This window comes from Procambarus clarkii, chromosome 48 (genome assembly GCF_040958095.1).
Source record: "Procambarus clarkii isolate CNS0578487 chromosome 48, FALCON_Pclarkii_2.0, whole genome shotgun sequence".
Classification (NCBI taxonomy): Eukaryota; Metazoa; Arthropoda; class Malacostraca; order Decapoda; family Cambaridae; genus Procambarus; species Procambarus clarkii.
This window is the reverse complement of record NC_091197.1, coordinates 12,512,666-12,527,919: the sequence shown is the minus strand read 5'-3', so window position 1 is coordinate 12,527,919 and position 15,254 is coordinate 12,512,666. Positions and strand designations below refer to the sequence as shown.

The window sequence follows — 15,254 nt, the reverse complement described above, 5'->3', positions numbered from 1 at the left end:
ATGGAGAAGGAAAGAGAGATAAGGAAAAGAGAGATAAGAAGAAGAGACAAAAGGAAAAAGAGAGATATGGAAAAGAGATTGATGGAGATGGATACAAAATGGTATGTAAAGGAACTTGTTACTCAAAATCAGAATACAGCCGCTGACAGAGAGGAAGGGAGTTATGGTCAATAAATACAGACAGACCAATAGGAGGTCAGCCGAGGAACATCAGCTGCAAAGAGTCACAATAACGTGGCTGAAGTATGTTGACCAGACCACACACTAGAAGGTGAAGGGACGACGACGTTTCGGTCCGTCTTGGACCACAATCGACTTGAGAATGGTCCAGGACGGACCGAAACGTCGTCGTCCCTTCACCTTCTAGTGTGTGGTCTGGTCAACATCAGCTGCAAAGTACAGCAGAGCTCCTTCACTGTCTGTACTCTTAGCGTGACCGTAGTTCTATCCCACTGTGGAACACAGTGCATTATACACAACTCACGGATTAACCGTTCACCAATATTGCCAAATATGTTATGTATTGTGGCTCTCACACCAGTGGTTAAGCAATGGTGGGCCCTCCCCAGGTATATACCCATGCAGTGGCCAAGATCTCCAAGAGTGGCGTTGGTTATCTTGAAGTTATCTTGAGATGATTTCGGGGCTTTAGTGTCCCAAATGGAATCGACATTAATGACATTGATTCGACATTGAATGGTCGTTGATTCGACGTTGGTGTTGGATATCGAGGCTACCGAGTTGATGTTGGATATCGAGGCTACCGAGTTGATGTTGGATATCGAGGCTACCGAGTTGATGTTGGATATCGAGGCTACCGAGTTGATGTTGGATATCGAGGCTACCGAGTTGATGTTGGATATCGAGGCTACCGAGTTGATGTTGGATATCGAGGCTACCGAGTTGATGTTGGATATCGAGGCTACCGAGTTGATGTTGGATATCGAGGCTACCGAGTTGATGTTGGATATCGAGGCTACCGAGTTGATGTTGGATATCGAGGCTACCGAGTTGATGTTGGATATCGAGGCTACCGAGTTGATGTTGGATATCGAGGCTACCGAGTTGATGTTGGATATCGAGGCTACCGAGTTGATGTTGGATATCGAGGCTACCGAGTTGATGTTGGATATCGAGGCTACCGAGTTGATGTTATCCCTCCCAGTGCCACACTATTCATCCAGCGCTGTGAAATGATGGAATAATTATTGAAATCTATCTTCTTGCTTACGTTAACGTTCAAGTCTGGAGCCCGAGAGCTAGAACCCAACAACATAGGACAGTCATTACAGATTACAGACAGTCATTACAGATTACAGACAGTCATTACAGATAGTCATATGACACATAATCCGCTCACTACACTCACCCCTAGGAGGCCTGGTCGACGACCGGGCCGCGGGGACACTAAGCCCCGGAAGCACCTCAAGGTAAGGTACCTTTCACTCACTCATTCTGAGCTACTGAGCAGAATAATGAGCACGGAGAACCCATGAATCTTTCACAGCTTCATAGCACAAGTGTCGCTAACCCATTGTGATAAATTAACTTGTTTCATTTTAAGATAAATATGGGTTATTAATTCTTAAATTTCTGGTATAAATATTGTGATCTGAGTTACAAAACCCCCCCACACTGATATACCGGTGGGGGTATATCAGGTATACTGGTATACACTGATATACCGCGGGGATATATCAGGTATACCGGTATACACTGATATACCAATATCCAGCCATCCACACCTGCAGGTCAAGGACATCCATTACTGGCCGCCGGGTATTGCCAAGAAGACCAGACATTCACACTGACATTCCACACACATTCTTTGACATTCTTGGGGATCCAGCAAAGAGAAAAAGCGAGCCAAGGGTCCAAGTGTTCCCGTTGGGAGAGCTTGAGGGACCAACTCCCTATTCTCTCTCCGGTTTCAGGTGCTTAAAGTACTGAGGACTTTATAACTATCCTTAGGCTAAGCTTGTTCAAGCTTTGACCATCCCTCCCCCAAAGACGCATTTATGAGTTTTAATGAACACTTTAATAAAAGACTTTATGAGATAAATTACCATTATGATTTTATGTTAATTTTTTTTGCATTTTTAGACCTTGGGCAGATTAGGATAAATTTTTGGATTCTGTTGGCAATGATTTGTGTCTACGATAAACCGTCTCTAGGCAGCGGTCAAGGCAGCGGTCAAAAACAACGTTTTCACCATCATATTGCATTTGCAGTATGTTGGTGACATATTTAGAAGATGCAATTTGAACTGAGCGAAACACTAGTTAAGTAAAGTGGGTTTTTGGTTCATAAACAGGGGAAGGTTTGGGGAAGGAAGGAATTATCAGGGGGGAAAGCGTCAAGTCATTACGACTATATAGCACTGGGAAGGGGTCAGGATAAGGACTAGGGATGGAACGGGAGGAAGGAAAGGTTAACCAACCACTTGGACGGTCGGGGATTGAACAGGTGGGAGGGGGAAGGGGGTTGATGGCTATGTTAACGAGCATTTGGTGTTGTTTATGAGATATTAACAAACAGATGGACGTGCTTGATACATTCGAGCAGTTTAACTTTCTACTCACTACCCTTTAAACTCACTTCGAACCATCTGAATCCAGCCAGTTTGTAAACAAGATGTAAGTTGTAAACAAGATTTAACCATCATGATGAAAACCGACACGAATCTATACAGAAATTTCTAATGTAAATCTCCATTTTAACTCCAGACTTGTATGGCTTGAAGTTTAGAACCCCCCCCCTTTCTGAACCCCTAGTACCTCCTTCCCCCACACACACCCCTAGTATCACCCATCCACCCCCACTCCAATTTTCAGAAAATTGGAGCGCCAGAAAATATACCTCAAAGGCCACCCTGAAGAAGGGTACCTCAAGGACCAGAAGGTATACCTCAAGGGCCAGAAGGTATACCTCAAGAGCCAGAAGGTATACCTCAAGGGCCAGAAGATAGACCTCAAGGGCCAGAAGGTATACCTCAAGGGCCAGAAGGTATACCTCAAGGGCCAGAAGGTAGACCTCAAGGGCCAGAAGGTAGACCTCAAGGGCCAGAAGGTATACCTCAAGGGCCAGAAGGTAGACCTCAAGGGCCAGAAGGTAGACCTCAAGGGCCAGAAGGTATACCTCAAGGGCCAGAAGATACAGCTTCACCGCCGTCACTAAAGGTTGAACAGAAGTAAACAAACTCAAGAATCCAGCTCCTAATCCCGACCACGAGAATTAAAGGTATACCTCAAAAAATGCAAACTACCTTAAAGGTAGTTTGAAAGTCGTCAAGAGGCAGGTGTTACACATCTTGCACCTGCAACATTCAACACTCCAGAAACCGATTTGGCCTTTTAATTCCACCGTCTGAGACCCCCCGTTACCCCCCACACCAAAAGAATGGCATCCCAGGAGCTTATATGAAGAAGAAAACTGGTTACATATAGATCACAAATTTCTGGTCAGCTAAACACTCCAATGGTCACAAATAACTTTTCCCACTTCGCATAGTTCATAATCTTTGAAATTTCAACGTTAAGTACATTGTGAGATCCAGTAAAACCTTCGTAATATCTTTCTTCCAGGACTGATGTTGTTTAGAAATTTTGTGGACAATTCTCTTGTCATCTTATTGCTAAGATGAGGGGACAGATATGCAATGATATACGGAGCTCCGGGCATTAAACTCAGGCAAGATGCGTGCTGAAATTCATGTTTGGCTTTCTCCTGGTCCTTCAGCCCCTCACCCTCGGGGGAGTCGAGGAGCAGCAGCAGCATGTACACAACCTTGCTGGGATTACACTTGTGACTAACAGACATAAACAGTGTTTGTGTTGTATAAGCCAGTAGCCACACCTGAGCCAAGTCCTGCCCCCCACCACCACCTTCCTCTTGGTTCTGCATTTCCGCGGTCATACGATTATTGTAAAACAACATTTTTTGTATTTATATAGTATTAATTTATAACAATATTTTAGCAAATGAACAAACCCATAAGGGCCGTGACGAGGGTTCGAACCTAGGTCCGAGAGGATCCCAGACGCTGCCTTAATCGACTGAGCTACGACGTGGTATAAGAATCCACAAATCCACAAATCCCTTGTGGATTTGTTCATTTGATGCATCACGCTATTGTGATTTTCTGTGTGTAAGGTTTTAGCATTTATATAATTCTAGACAACATTCTGATGATAGAATTCTAATCGTCCTGCGTAATCTGCTGTGGAAGATCAATTATTTTGTTATCCTTTCTTTGTTGGATAATGTGACGAGGCTGTTCATTGGGATTCTTGTTCTTTCTTACTCATCCATCTATTCCCTCTCTGATTTATCCTTCTGTCCTCCCACTTTCCCATCTACTTACCCATCTATGCTTCGTCCCTTCATATATCTCATGCTCCTTTCCTCTTTCAATCTGAACTCTCCGCCAGCCTTCTACTGACATTGTTATCTGCTCTACTATTTCCATCTTTCTTCTCTCTCTCTTTCTTTCTCTCTCTCTGTCTCTCTCTCTCTCTCTCTCTCTCTCTCTCTCTCTCTCTCTCTCTCTCTCTCTCTCTCTTTTGCATCCCCTTCCATATCTTTTTCACAAATTCCTTCCCTTGCCTCTGCTTCTTCATAAACACGTATTCCTTATCACCCGCATGCTAGCCGCTATTCTGAAGCCCACCAAGAGACAAGCAACACCCCTTTGCCTGCGCCTCTAGTCGCTTCACCTTAAGTCACCCCGTCGCCTATGCTACTTGGCGCCTATTTGTCCATAGTGCTACTTGCCCAAGCTATTTTGTCCCTTATCCAAGCCACCTCCATCGTCAGCGCCTTTGCTGGGAGCTGAGATGCTGTCCATTCGTGACCTCGGGGGTATTAATCAAACAATTTTCACCTCAACTCCTCAGCCCGTGGTTCAGCTCCCTTCCCCCTAGTATTTCCTCTTCCCTCTCCCTCTCTTCTCTCCTCAAGCCTCGCCTCTCTCCTCTCCCTTTTCCTCTCCTCGCCTCAACCTTGCATCATGCTCCTATACACCTACACCAGCAATATCTCCCAGTTATTATTGTGTAAATTGCTTCTTGTCAATAGGTCAGTGTCGCACCCGTTAGTGTGGCGCCCTCTGACTCTTGCTGCTCTCTCTGGCTCCTGACTCCTGCTGCTATCTCTGGCTCCTGACTCCTGCTGCTCTCTCTGGCTCCTGACTCCTGCTGCTCTCTCTGGCTCCTGACTCCTGCTGCTCTCTCTGGCTCCTGACTCCTGCTGCTCTCTCTAGCTCCTGACTCCTGCTGCTCTCTCTGGCTCCTGACTCCTGCTGCTATCTCTGGCTCCTGACTCCTGCTGCTCTCTCTGGCTCCTGACTCCTGCTGCTCTCTCTGGCTCCTGACTCCTGCTGCTCTCTCTGGCTCCTGACTCCTGCTGCTCTCTCTGCGGCTCCTGACTCCTGCTGCTCTCTCTCTGGCTCCTGACTCCTGCTGCTCTCTCTGTGGCTCCTGACTCCTGCTGCTCTCTCTCTGGCTCCTGACTCCTGCTGCTCTCTCTCTGGCTCCTGACTCCTGCTGCTCTCTCTGTGGCTCCTGACTCCTGCTGCTCTCTCTCTGGCTCCTGACTCCTGCTGCTCTCTCTGGCTCCTGACTCTTGCTGCTCTCTCTCTGGCTCCTGACTCCTGCTTCTCTCTCTGGCTCCTGACTCCTGCTGCTCTCTCTCTCTCTGGCTCCTGACTCCTGCTGCTCTCTCTGGCTCCTGACTCTTGCTGCTCTCTCTCTGCCTCCTGACTCCTGCTTCTCTCTCTCTGCCTCCTGACTCCTGCTTCTCTCTCTGGCTCCTGACTCCTGCTGCTCTCTCTGGCTCCTGACTCCTGCTGCTGCTCTCTCTGGCTCCTGACTCCTGCAGGCGGCAAGATCGTACTGTCTGGGGGTCGCATCTTGGGCCAGTCGCGACGTAAATATTGGGATAACGGCATTTAGGAAGTGGAGAAGCTGGGCGGGGGAACCTAAGCTCATCAGTGAGGTCCAATTTCCTTATCGGATCAAGTAATTGGGAGGGCAGCAGTGTGGCCTGAATGCAGAATAACCATTTACGATGTGCAGCATCGTTAGTGAATATCAACCAAGTCCTATATGCTCCTCGTGGATGTCTGTGATATGGAATTGACCTGTGAATTAGGTATCGTAGTTCCGGGAACGTAACTGCGTTAAGGTTCCTCCGGAAAGTTGTTTTTTTTTAGATTCAGCTACTCACAACGAAGTGTCCATGTAGCACGGGCTATGGTGAGCCCGTAATCCTCTCCGGAAAGATGTGATTTGTATTATATATTGTGAGAGTGGCAGAGAGGGCGCGGAGAGACAGGTGGGACGGTGTGGGAGAAATATTCTTTTACCCAATGTTTTTTTTCTCTCACTTTTTATTCGATTACCAGTCAGGAGATGAAGGTAGGAGGGGGGGGGGAAGGGAAGAGAGGAAGGAAGGAACTGGAGAGCGCAAGAGATGGAGATATGGAAGAAGTAGGAGAGTAGGAAGGGAAGAAGTAGAGGGTAACGATGGGAAAGGAGAAGGGGAGGGGATGGAAGGGGAGAGGTCGATCTCTATATTGAGTACTGTATTGAATACAATACATCATGGTACTCAATGATGCCTTGATGCTTGGGACAAACTTCACCAAATTTTTTAACTGTAATTGATATTGGGTATGTACCCAACATGGATGGGTGAAGAAAATGTGGCAAAGAAATTAGCACCTACTTTGGTGCCAATGAAAATGGTGCCACGTGACACTGTGCCAGAATTACCACAACATGAAATCTAAAAAAAATCATAGACTTGACTGAATAATATTTTTGACATCTTGTAAAACGTTATGCGCTCATCATGCCAAATATTATATATATATATATATATATATATATATATATATATATATATATATATATATATATATATATATATATATATATATATATATATCAATTCCCATACCACATATATAGCATCTCTCTCTCAACCTCCTACCACCCATTCATCCATCATCCATACACTCTTTTCTAAGTGAGAGAGAGAGAGAGAGAGAGAGAGAGAGAGAGAGAGAGAGAGAGAGAGAGAGAGAGAGAGAGACAGACAGACAGACAGACAGACAGACTTCAGATGAGCTGAGGTAGGATAACAGCTCTTACTTGATATTTCACTTAGTACGTCATTTGACAGCCCGTATGAAACCAAATCTTAGATTAAAAAGAAATAGAGAATGAGAGCGAGAGAATTATTTAAGACTCTTAACAACACTAAAAGTTCAATGTTAACGTGAGACAGTCAGTGACCTCTTATCTTGAGTTTATCTTGAGATGATTTCGGGGCTTTAGTGTCCCCGCGGCCCGGTCCTCGACCAGGCCTCCACCCCCAGGAAGCAGCCCGTGACAGCTGACTAACTCCCAGGTACCTATTTACTGCTAGGTAACAGGGGCATTCAGGGTGAAAGAAACTTTGCCCATTTGTTTCTGCCTCGTGCGGGAATCGAACCCGCGCCACAGAATTACGAGTCCTGCGCGCTATCCACCAGGCTATGAGGCCCTCTGACCTCTACCGGGACCAATTACACACTATTCTTGCAGACACATAATGGATTGGCCAAAATGTAAATAAACAGAATACTTTTGTTTATCGACAGAAGAATAAAGTGTGTCAGAATTCATCTTTTAGATATATATATATCTAAAAGATGTTTATCGCCACACTTGACTCTTATGATCTAGCTTTCCCAACTCTTTTATTTCTACTTGGTACGAGGTTTTTGCTCTCTTCCGCTCTCGCTCTCTGACACTCTCTAGCTCTCTCGCTAACTCTCTAGCTCTCTCGCTAACTCTCAGCCACTCGCTCTCGCTCATCCTCTCTCTCCCAGCCATTCGTTCCCAATTTAAAACCAATATATAAGAGATTAAGCCAACGCCGAATAAAGTATGGAGGCTGATCTAACTCATACCTCTGGCAACTATGCAACATTGCAATGTCATTCTGTCAGCCAATCAGAGTGTGAGTTACAGTGCTTGTAATGTGTGGGTTACTGTGCTTGTTATGTATGTCACAGTGCACGATACCGTCATAGACTCCCTAGGAACTTATTCTATGTAGAAATTTGTATGTGGTTTCCATTTATGTATCATTTTATGTATTCTAGTTGTGTATTCGTACGCATTATGTATTCTAGTTTATTCGTCTTTACATTTTTCCTTTTTTTGTTTATATTTTTGATCTTTCCATGGGTTATTGTTTGATTTTTTGTGGTCACAAAATCAACAAGTGTTTGTATCAAGAAGTGTGTCTTTATTGATAAGTGTCTTCCTCTATCAACAAGTGTCTTCCTGTCTCAACAAGTGTGCTTGTGTACATCGAAAAGTGCATTTGTATCAACAAGTGTCTCTGCCTGTATCAACAAGTGTCTCTGCCTGTATCATCAGGCAGCTCCATCAAGCAACAGCTTGCTTTATCAACCTGGCCAGGTTGATAAAGCAAGCATTTCAGACTTGCATTTCCTCTTTGCTCTCTCTCTCTCTCTCTCTCTCTCTCTCTCTCTCTCTCTCTCTCTCTCTCTCTCTCTCTCTCTCCCTCTCTTTCTCTCTCTCTCTCTCTCTCTCTCTCTCTCTCTCTCTCTCTCTCTCTCTCTCTCTCTCTCTCTCTCTCTCTCTCTCTCTCTCTCTCTCTCTCTCTCTCTCTCTCTCTCTCTCTCTCTCTCGCCCTAGAAGTGAGAGTTGATAGGGCTAGAAGTATTGAATTCTTTCTATTGAAATGTCACAGAACTGCATTCAAAATTCCAGCACTTATAATGGATCTTTACTTATAAATTCGAATTTTTCCCAGTGTAATTTCTGCACCATTCAACCACCCAAGTAACCACATGGATTGCTCTTCAACGCAGTGTTCCCCGTTAACCAGGGGTTCTTAACCAGGGCCATACCATCCATTCCCATTGGGTGGTATGGCACTCGATCTCTTAACTATATCTACTTGATCAACACGGATTGATTCGACATGTTTTTGTGGTTAGAGTTGGATTGGTCCCTCGTTCCAGCTCTTTACGAACACCTTTGTTTTTAATTCGAAACAATATCCATCAAATGATCTTCTAAAAATGACTATAACAGGAAAATATAGTTTTGAACCTTGTGAACTCAAGCAGCAAGGCTGAATTTTCTCACACTCTCTGGCTCTCTTGCTCTCTAGCTCTCTTGCTCTCTGGCTCTTTAGCCTTTGTGCTCTTGTAGCCATCTAGCTCTGTAGGCTTTCCTCTAGCCTAGAGAGATAATGGTGGTGATTTCGACAGTCTGGAGAACGTGGACTTGGGTTATGTTGGGATAGCCATTAAGGGCCTATTGTCGTAGCAAATTAATTAATCCATGCTCTAGAGGCTCCCATATACATGTTCTCTCTATAAATCACCTCACCACTAAAGAGACCACAAGCCTCCTCACACCACGTGCCTTCATTCAAGGGTAAAAAGTGTGTTGTAACTCCATCAGTTCTCTGTAGATAATTACCTTATCTGACCTGAAAATTATATCGATTACTTACTCTGGTTGAACATGCAGAGTGCTCAGAGCAGCGTAGATAACCAACAAGTTGAACAGAACAGTGACGAGAACAACGCAGATTACCATTAATTAGCGAGTAGACTTAATTTGGAGGCAGGGAATTACCTTCAAATACGGGAAACAGTCACTGTACCAACCAGTCCATTTCGCTGGCATCACATCATCATCACATTTAGTCCCAGTACTGGTTGCTTTTCCACTTACCTCTTGTCCCCTTTCACCTTGCCTTCCATCTTGCCTACACACTTACACTCTGTCTCTCTCTCTCATCCTCACTATTCCTTTTCATACCTTGCTAAGGGTCTAGGACGAACCGAAACGTCCTCATTTCCACTACTTATGTGTGGCTTGGGTTAAGTGTTTCAGGCAGGAATTTAATATCTTTAATTTTCCTGTGGAGTCGAAATGTGGTCCTGTTCTCACAAATTCTCAAAAACTCCTGGAATTTTGACTTTACAGATTGTGTATAATACTTTATATATACAAACACCGGTGCACAGCTGAAGAACAGATCAGAACAGTTCTGTCATTATGTAGAACGACAAAATACAGTTACAAGTAAGAAAACCTGTAAAAGAAGAGGCAGAAGCAAGCTTCCCTACCTTTCACGAAGTCTCTCTCTCCACTGCTACTCACCTGGAAAATAAATAAAAATTATTAGCTAAAAATGTATAAAAATCTATAAGAAGACAATGATAATTGAATTATCTTTAAGCAGAAGGGTACTATATTCCCCCAGCAGTTATTTTATATATATATATATATATATATATATATATATATATATATATATATATATATATATATATATATATATATATATATATATATATATATAGGACGACAAATTTGTATATACAAATTTGTCGTCCAAATTATACAATGTATATTTGTATAAACAAATACATATACACACATCGATAATCTTCTGTATCACAAGTAATTCATCAAGAGGCTAACAACAGTCACTATACAAGGCACTTTACATCTATGGTGAGTCGCACAGTTACAAGTCTTGCTCCACACCCACCCAACTGGGCGGCAGCTTTACAGTGCATGTATTATGTATAGTAGGCAAATTTTGGATACTTCGCTAAGATTTCTGGCATCACATCATTATATATGAAATACTGACACATTTCTTGGACACCATTAATGGTGTTATCTCTGAAATCTACGATTTTTTCACATTCCATTATATAATGACGCAAAGTATGCGAATAATTCTGCTGACAGAGTTTACATTTAGTCAGATCTACATCAGCTGATGTTACAAACTGCCAGAGGTACTTGTAGCCGAGCCTAAGCCTATCAGTGGTAACATCGAGAAGTCTACTAACCTTATTGGATGACCCATAGACGTGCGGTTCTTCCTACATAATAGAATGATGATAGATGGAGGAACTGGTGTGAATTTCATATTGCCTCAAGTCTACGAAATTTTGATGACGTTCCCAGAATATTACTGCCCTCAGGCTGCTCAAAGGCAGTCCAAGATGTAATCAATTCCCTCTTTATGAGCAAAGGTCTTGGCTAACTCATGAATTCTATCAAGCAGTCGGAGACCAACATGGGAAGGAATCCACAGGAGACAAACTTTGACTCCATCATTGATATTTAATTATATCAGTATCTAGCTTCAGAGACAAGCACGTCACAGTTATGCCTTGGGGAGCTGAGGGCAGTCAAGGAAAGACACAAAAGCATTTTATGATACTTTTTTAATAGTTTCAACTTAGAACCCACTTTGATTAAACATGTATTACCTCATTATCACGATTAAAGGATTTTCCCACCATAATCCTAGATAATCTCACCTAACATTATCGCGACACCTTGATCGTAATCATTTACTTCATGTTCTCTCGTCCATTTTTCACAATTGGATATTATTGGGTTATTTACAATGATGTAGCAACGAAAAAGTAATAAAAATAACGTTGCCGATAACATTGTATGTTTACTGGATCATAAAGTGCTTTAGAAAATGAATGTTTCAGTATTCTCCGTCGTTCTCTCTATGTGTTTTCTTCACGTTTTGTGTTTATTATGAACGCAAAATGCATTTCTTAAAATATTTGTAATGTGTTCGAAGCCGTTTTTTTTAGGCACGTGTTGTTAACTGTGACCAAAAGGGTTAGACGCATACAAACGTTAGTTTTTACAATAGCCAGCGTTAGTGTCATCGAGCCAAGAAATTTTCCTTGCGTCTTGCCCTTAACGGTGCAAAATCGGCCATTGTGGAATTTGCTGATGTGTATGGCTTCCTCGGGCGGGTCAGGCACGAGGTCATGGTAGAGAAATAGGATCTGGTTTTTGATGCTTTAGGGAGAAATGGTTGCAAGCACCAGGAACCTTGAAGCTTAAGAAAAGGGCTTCAAGGCCCTCATGGCGCGTCTATCAGTTTTGTCTCCTACGCTTCAGAAATTAATTTCCTGCTCAATATTTTTGTTTTTGTATTACTCCTTTCTTTGTTGTCTGTTTATATTAAGAATTATATAGTTGCAGGCGATGAGTCACAATAACGTGGCTGAAGTAGTTTGACCAGACCACATACTAGAAGGTGAAGGGACGACGACGTTTCGATCCGTCCTGGACCATTCTCAAGTCGATTGAGAATGGTCCAGGACGGACCGAAACGTCGTCGTCCCTTCAATTTCTAGTGTGTGGTCTGGTCAAATTACATAGTTGTTCTCCGTTTTGTATGATAGTTTTACTGGACCGTCAGCGGGGACCGCAAGACATTGTTCATCACGGTAAAGCACATTGGAAAAGTTCAACCTGGAACTTCGTACTAGTCTTCAGCAATGGTTCTTGGATTTTCTTCCGCACTGTTTGGATCTTCTCGCTACCATAGCAGCTTCTTGAAGAGAGAGCTTCTGTTGAAAATAGCAATTGCTCTGCATCTAGCAGTTAGTGTGGCCCCTATCAGCCCCCGAAATTTTTTAATTATAACGAAGGTTAAATTTGCATACATTCATACATATAGACGACCATAACATATATCCAGGAGAGAATCTTTGGAGGAGGACGGTGGGATCGAACCATTGTATTTGGTTGTCCCAGAGCCTCCAAAGATGTTCTCATACACGCACATTACATCGTCTTATCTCCATGGGGCAACGAGGTATCACCCCAGAGAAAAATATCCAGTAACAGAGTAAAAAAAAAACGAAAAATACTAAATAATCTTTTTAATGATCATTCGTTTAATTATTTACGATGCAATATAATCAGTAATAAACAAAGTCAGCACCGGCAAGTGAAATACAAACTGATAACTGAGTGGGCCTGATAGCTAGCTGAGTAGAGAGCGCTCTGGACTCATAATCCTAGAGTCCGGGTTCGATCCCCGGCGCCGGCGAGAAGCAAAAAATGGACATAGTTTCTTTCACCCTGATGCCCCTGTTACCTAGCAGTAAATAGGTACCTGGGAGTTAGACAGCTGTTACGCGCTGCTTTTTGCGGGTGCATGTGTAAAAAAAAAATATTGGTAGTAGTTAATAACAGTTGATTGACAGTTGAGAGGCGGGCCGAAAGAGCAGAACTCTTTATATAGTTTAATATAAAGAGTTCTGGTCAATTTTTTTATTATATATATATATATATATATATATATATATATATATATATATATATATATATATATATATATATATATATGTCGTACCTAATAGCCAGAACGCACTTCTCAGCCTACTATGCAAGGCCCGATTTGCCTAATAAGCCAAGTTTTCATGAATTAATTGTTTTTCGACTACCTAACCTACCTAACCTAACCTAACCTAACTTTTTCGGCTACCTAACCTAACCTAACCTATAAAGATAGGTTAGGTTAGGTTAGGTAGGGTTGGTTAGGTTCGGTCATATATCTACGTTAATTTTAACTCCAATAAGAAAAAATTGACCTCATACATAATGAAATGGGTAGCTTTATCATTTCATAAGAAAAAATTTAGAGAAAATATATTATTTCAGGAAAACTTGGCTTATTAAGCAATTCGGGCCTTGCATAGTAGGCTGAGAAGTGCGTTCTGGCTACTAGGTACGACACACATATATATATATATATATATATATATATATATATATATATATATATATATATATATATATATATATATATATATAATTTTTCAAAGCAGATGACAGACCATTTTATTCAGAGATCTGATGTCCTCATGCATTTTATACCTCGCTCTATCTATATGGCCTCATTCTCTTCATCTTCATGTTTCTCTGTCTGTCTGTCTGTCTCACTCTCTCTCTCTCTCTCTCTCTCTCTCTCTCTCTCTCTCTCTCTCTCTCTCTCTCTCTCTCTCCCTCTCTCTCTCTCTCTCTCTCTCTCTCTGTCACCCTCACATATAATAAGATCCGTTCGTCAGGTAATCCGGGTGGCTTACTAAGATTTAACTGGACATAAGCGAACAGAAAACTCCACAATGTTAATCCGCCTGGTTAGCAAGGATTTGACAACATGTACTTTGGGCATTTGCATAGGATTTAGCAGGCGAGCCGCCTAACACGTGAGCACTGAGCGTGTAACGTGTGGGTACTGGAGCGGGCGGACGTGTCCTGTCCTCCTGTCGTTGAGATCCGGCTTTGTTTAAACGGTAGTGAGGCTTTGTTTTGTTTACCCATAATACCTAAAACACCCGTGTGTGATTAGTGAGGATGTTGGAGGGGTGCTGCAGGTGTGGGTGTTGGAGGTGGTGTTGGAGGGGTGCTGGAGGGTCGCTGCAGGTGTGGGTGCTGGAGGGGTGCTGCAGGTGTGGGTGTTAGAGGTGGTGTTGGAGGGGTGCTGGAGGGTCGCTGCAGGTGTGGGTGCTGGAGGGACCCTGCAGGTGTGGGTGCTAAAGCCCAGGTGAACACTATGAAGCACAGGTGTTCACCTGGAAGCCACAGTTGAAGTTGACGTAAAGTGAACATATTAATACATAAATTGGATAAATATATATGTTTCATTCAGCTGGGCACTTGGAGACTGGAACTGCCGAACCCCCACGAGCGTGAGACAGAAGCTCTATCGCCGAGGCTATGAGTAGTAACTCACTAATAAACACAGATATACAACCATAAATACAAACATGCTGACAAGCATAATCACAGATACACATAGCCATGCAAACGTACACAGACAGGCAGATGGATAGACAGACAGACAGCAGATGGACAGACACACGGACAGGTGTCCAAAAGACGGTGGTCTTCGAGCATCGCCACATGCCGCATTTCTCTTTCACTGCGGCCCCTCTCCCCGTGTTTTGCTTCTCCATTCTACCCCGTTATCGCTTCTATCACCCATTTACTCTGATAAAGTAACGCGCGAGGCGTCTAAGGGCCTCTCACCCTTTTTTGGCAAGTTGAGGCAAGATACGTCAGGGAGAAATGATTCACGGGGGAAAAAATCGGACATATCATATCCATATTTTACTTAAACACCCTCACTCTAGGTAACGCATACGAGGAGCCCCTCCAGGTCTTTCCAGGCACCCATTTCCGCCAGTCTGAAATTCACTTTTGGGAGAGTTTTGCACGCTATTTATTGTCTGAACTACGTTTTATTTTCTATAACTTCTCCTGCTTCCAGCTTCACTATTTACCAATGGTATATTAATCCCCCTTATTTAATTAACTCATACATTTCCGTCTACTAACTCAGTCATCCTCAATCTCTCTCTCTCTCTCTC

The 15,254-nt window shown here is 43.0% G+C and overlaps 1 protein-coding gene across 1 annotated transcript in view; it reads left to right on the top strand.

The window, feature by feature from the left end:
* The first annotated feature begins 696 nt into the window (after nucleotides 1-696).
* The window catches only part of LOC138351085 (neuroblast differentiation-associated protein AHNAK-like), a 45,678-nt gene continuing 31,120 nt past the window's right edge, over nucleotides 697-15,254 (top strand). Inside the window, exons 1-2 of the mRNA XM_069302712.1 lie at nucleotides 697-1,124; nucleotides 2,836-3,133. Of these exons, the coding sequence (XP_069158813.1) occupies nucleotides 697-1,124; nucleotides 2,836-3,133 (726 nt within the window). The remainder of the gene's footprint in view (nucleotides 1,125-2,835; nucleotides 3,134-15,254) is intronic.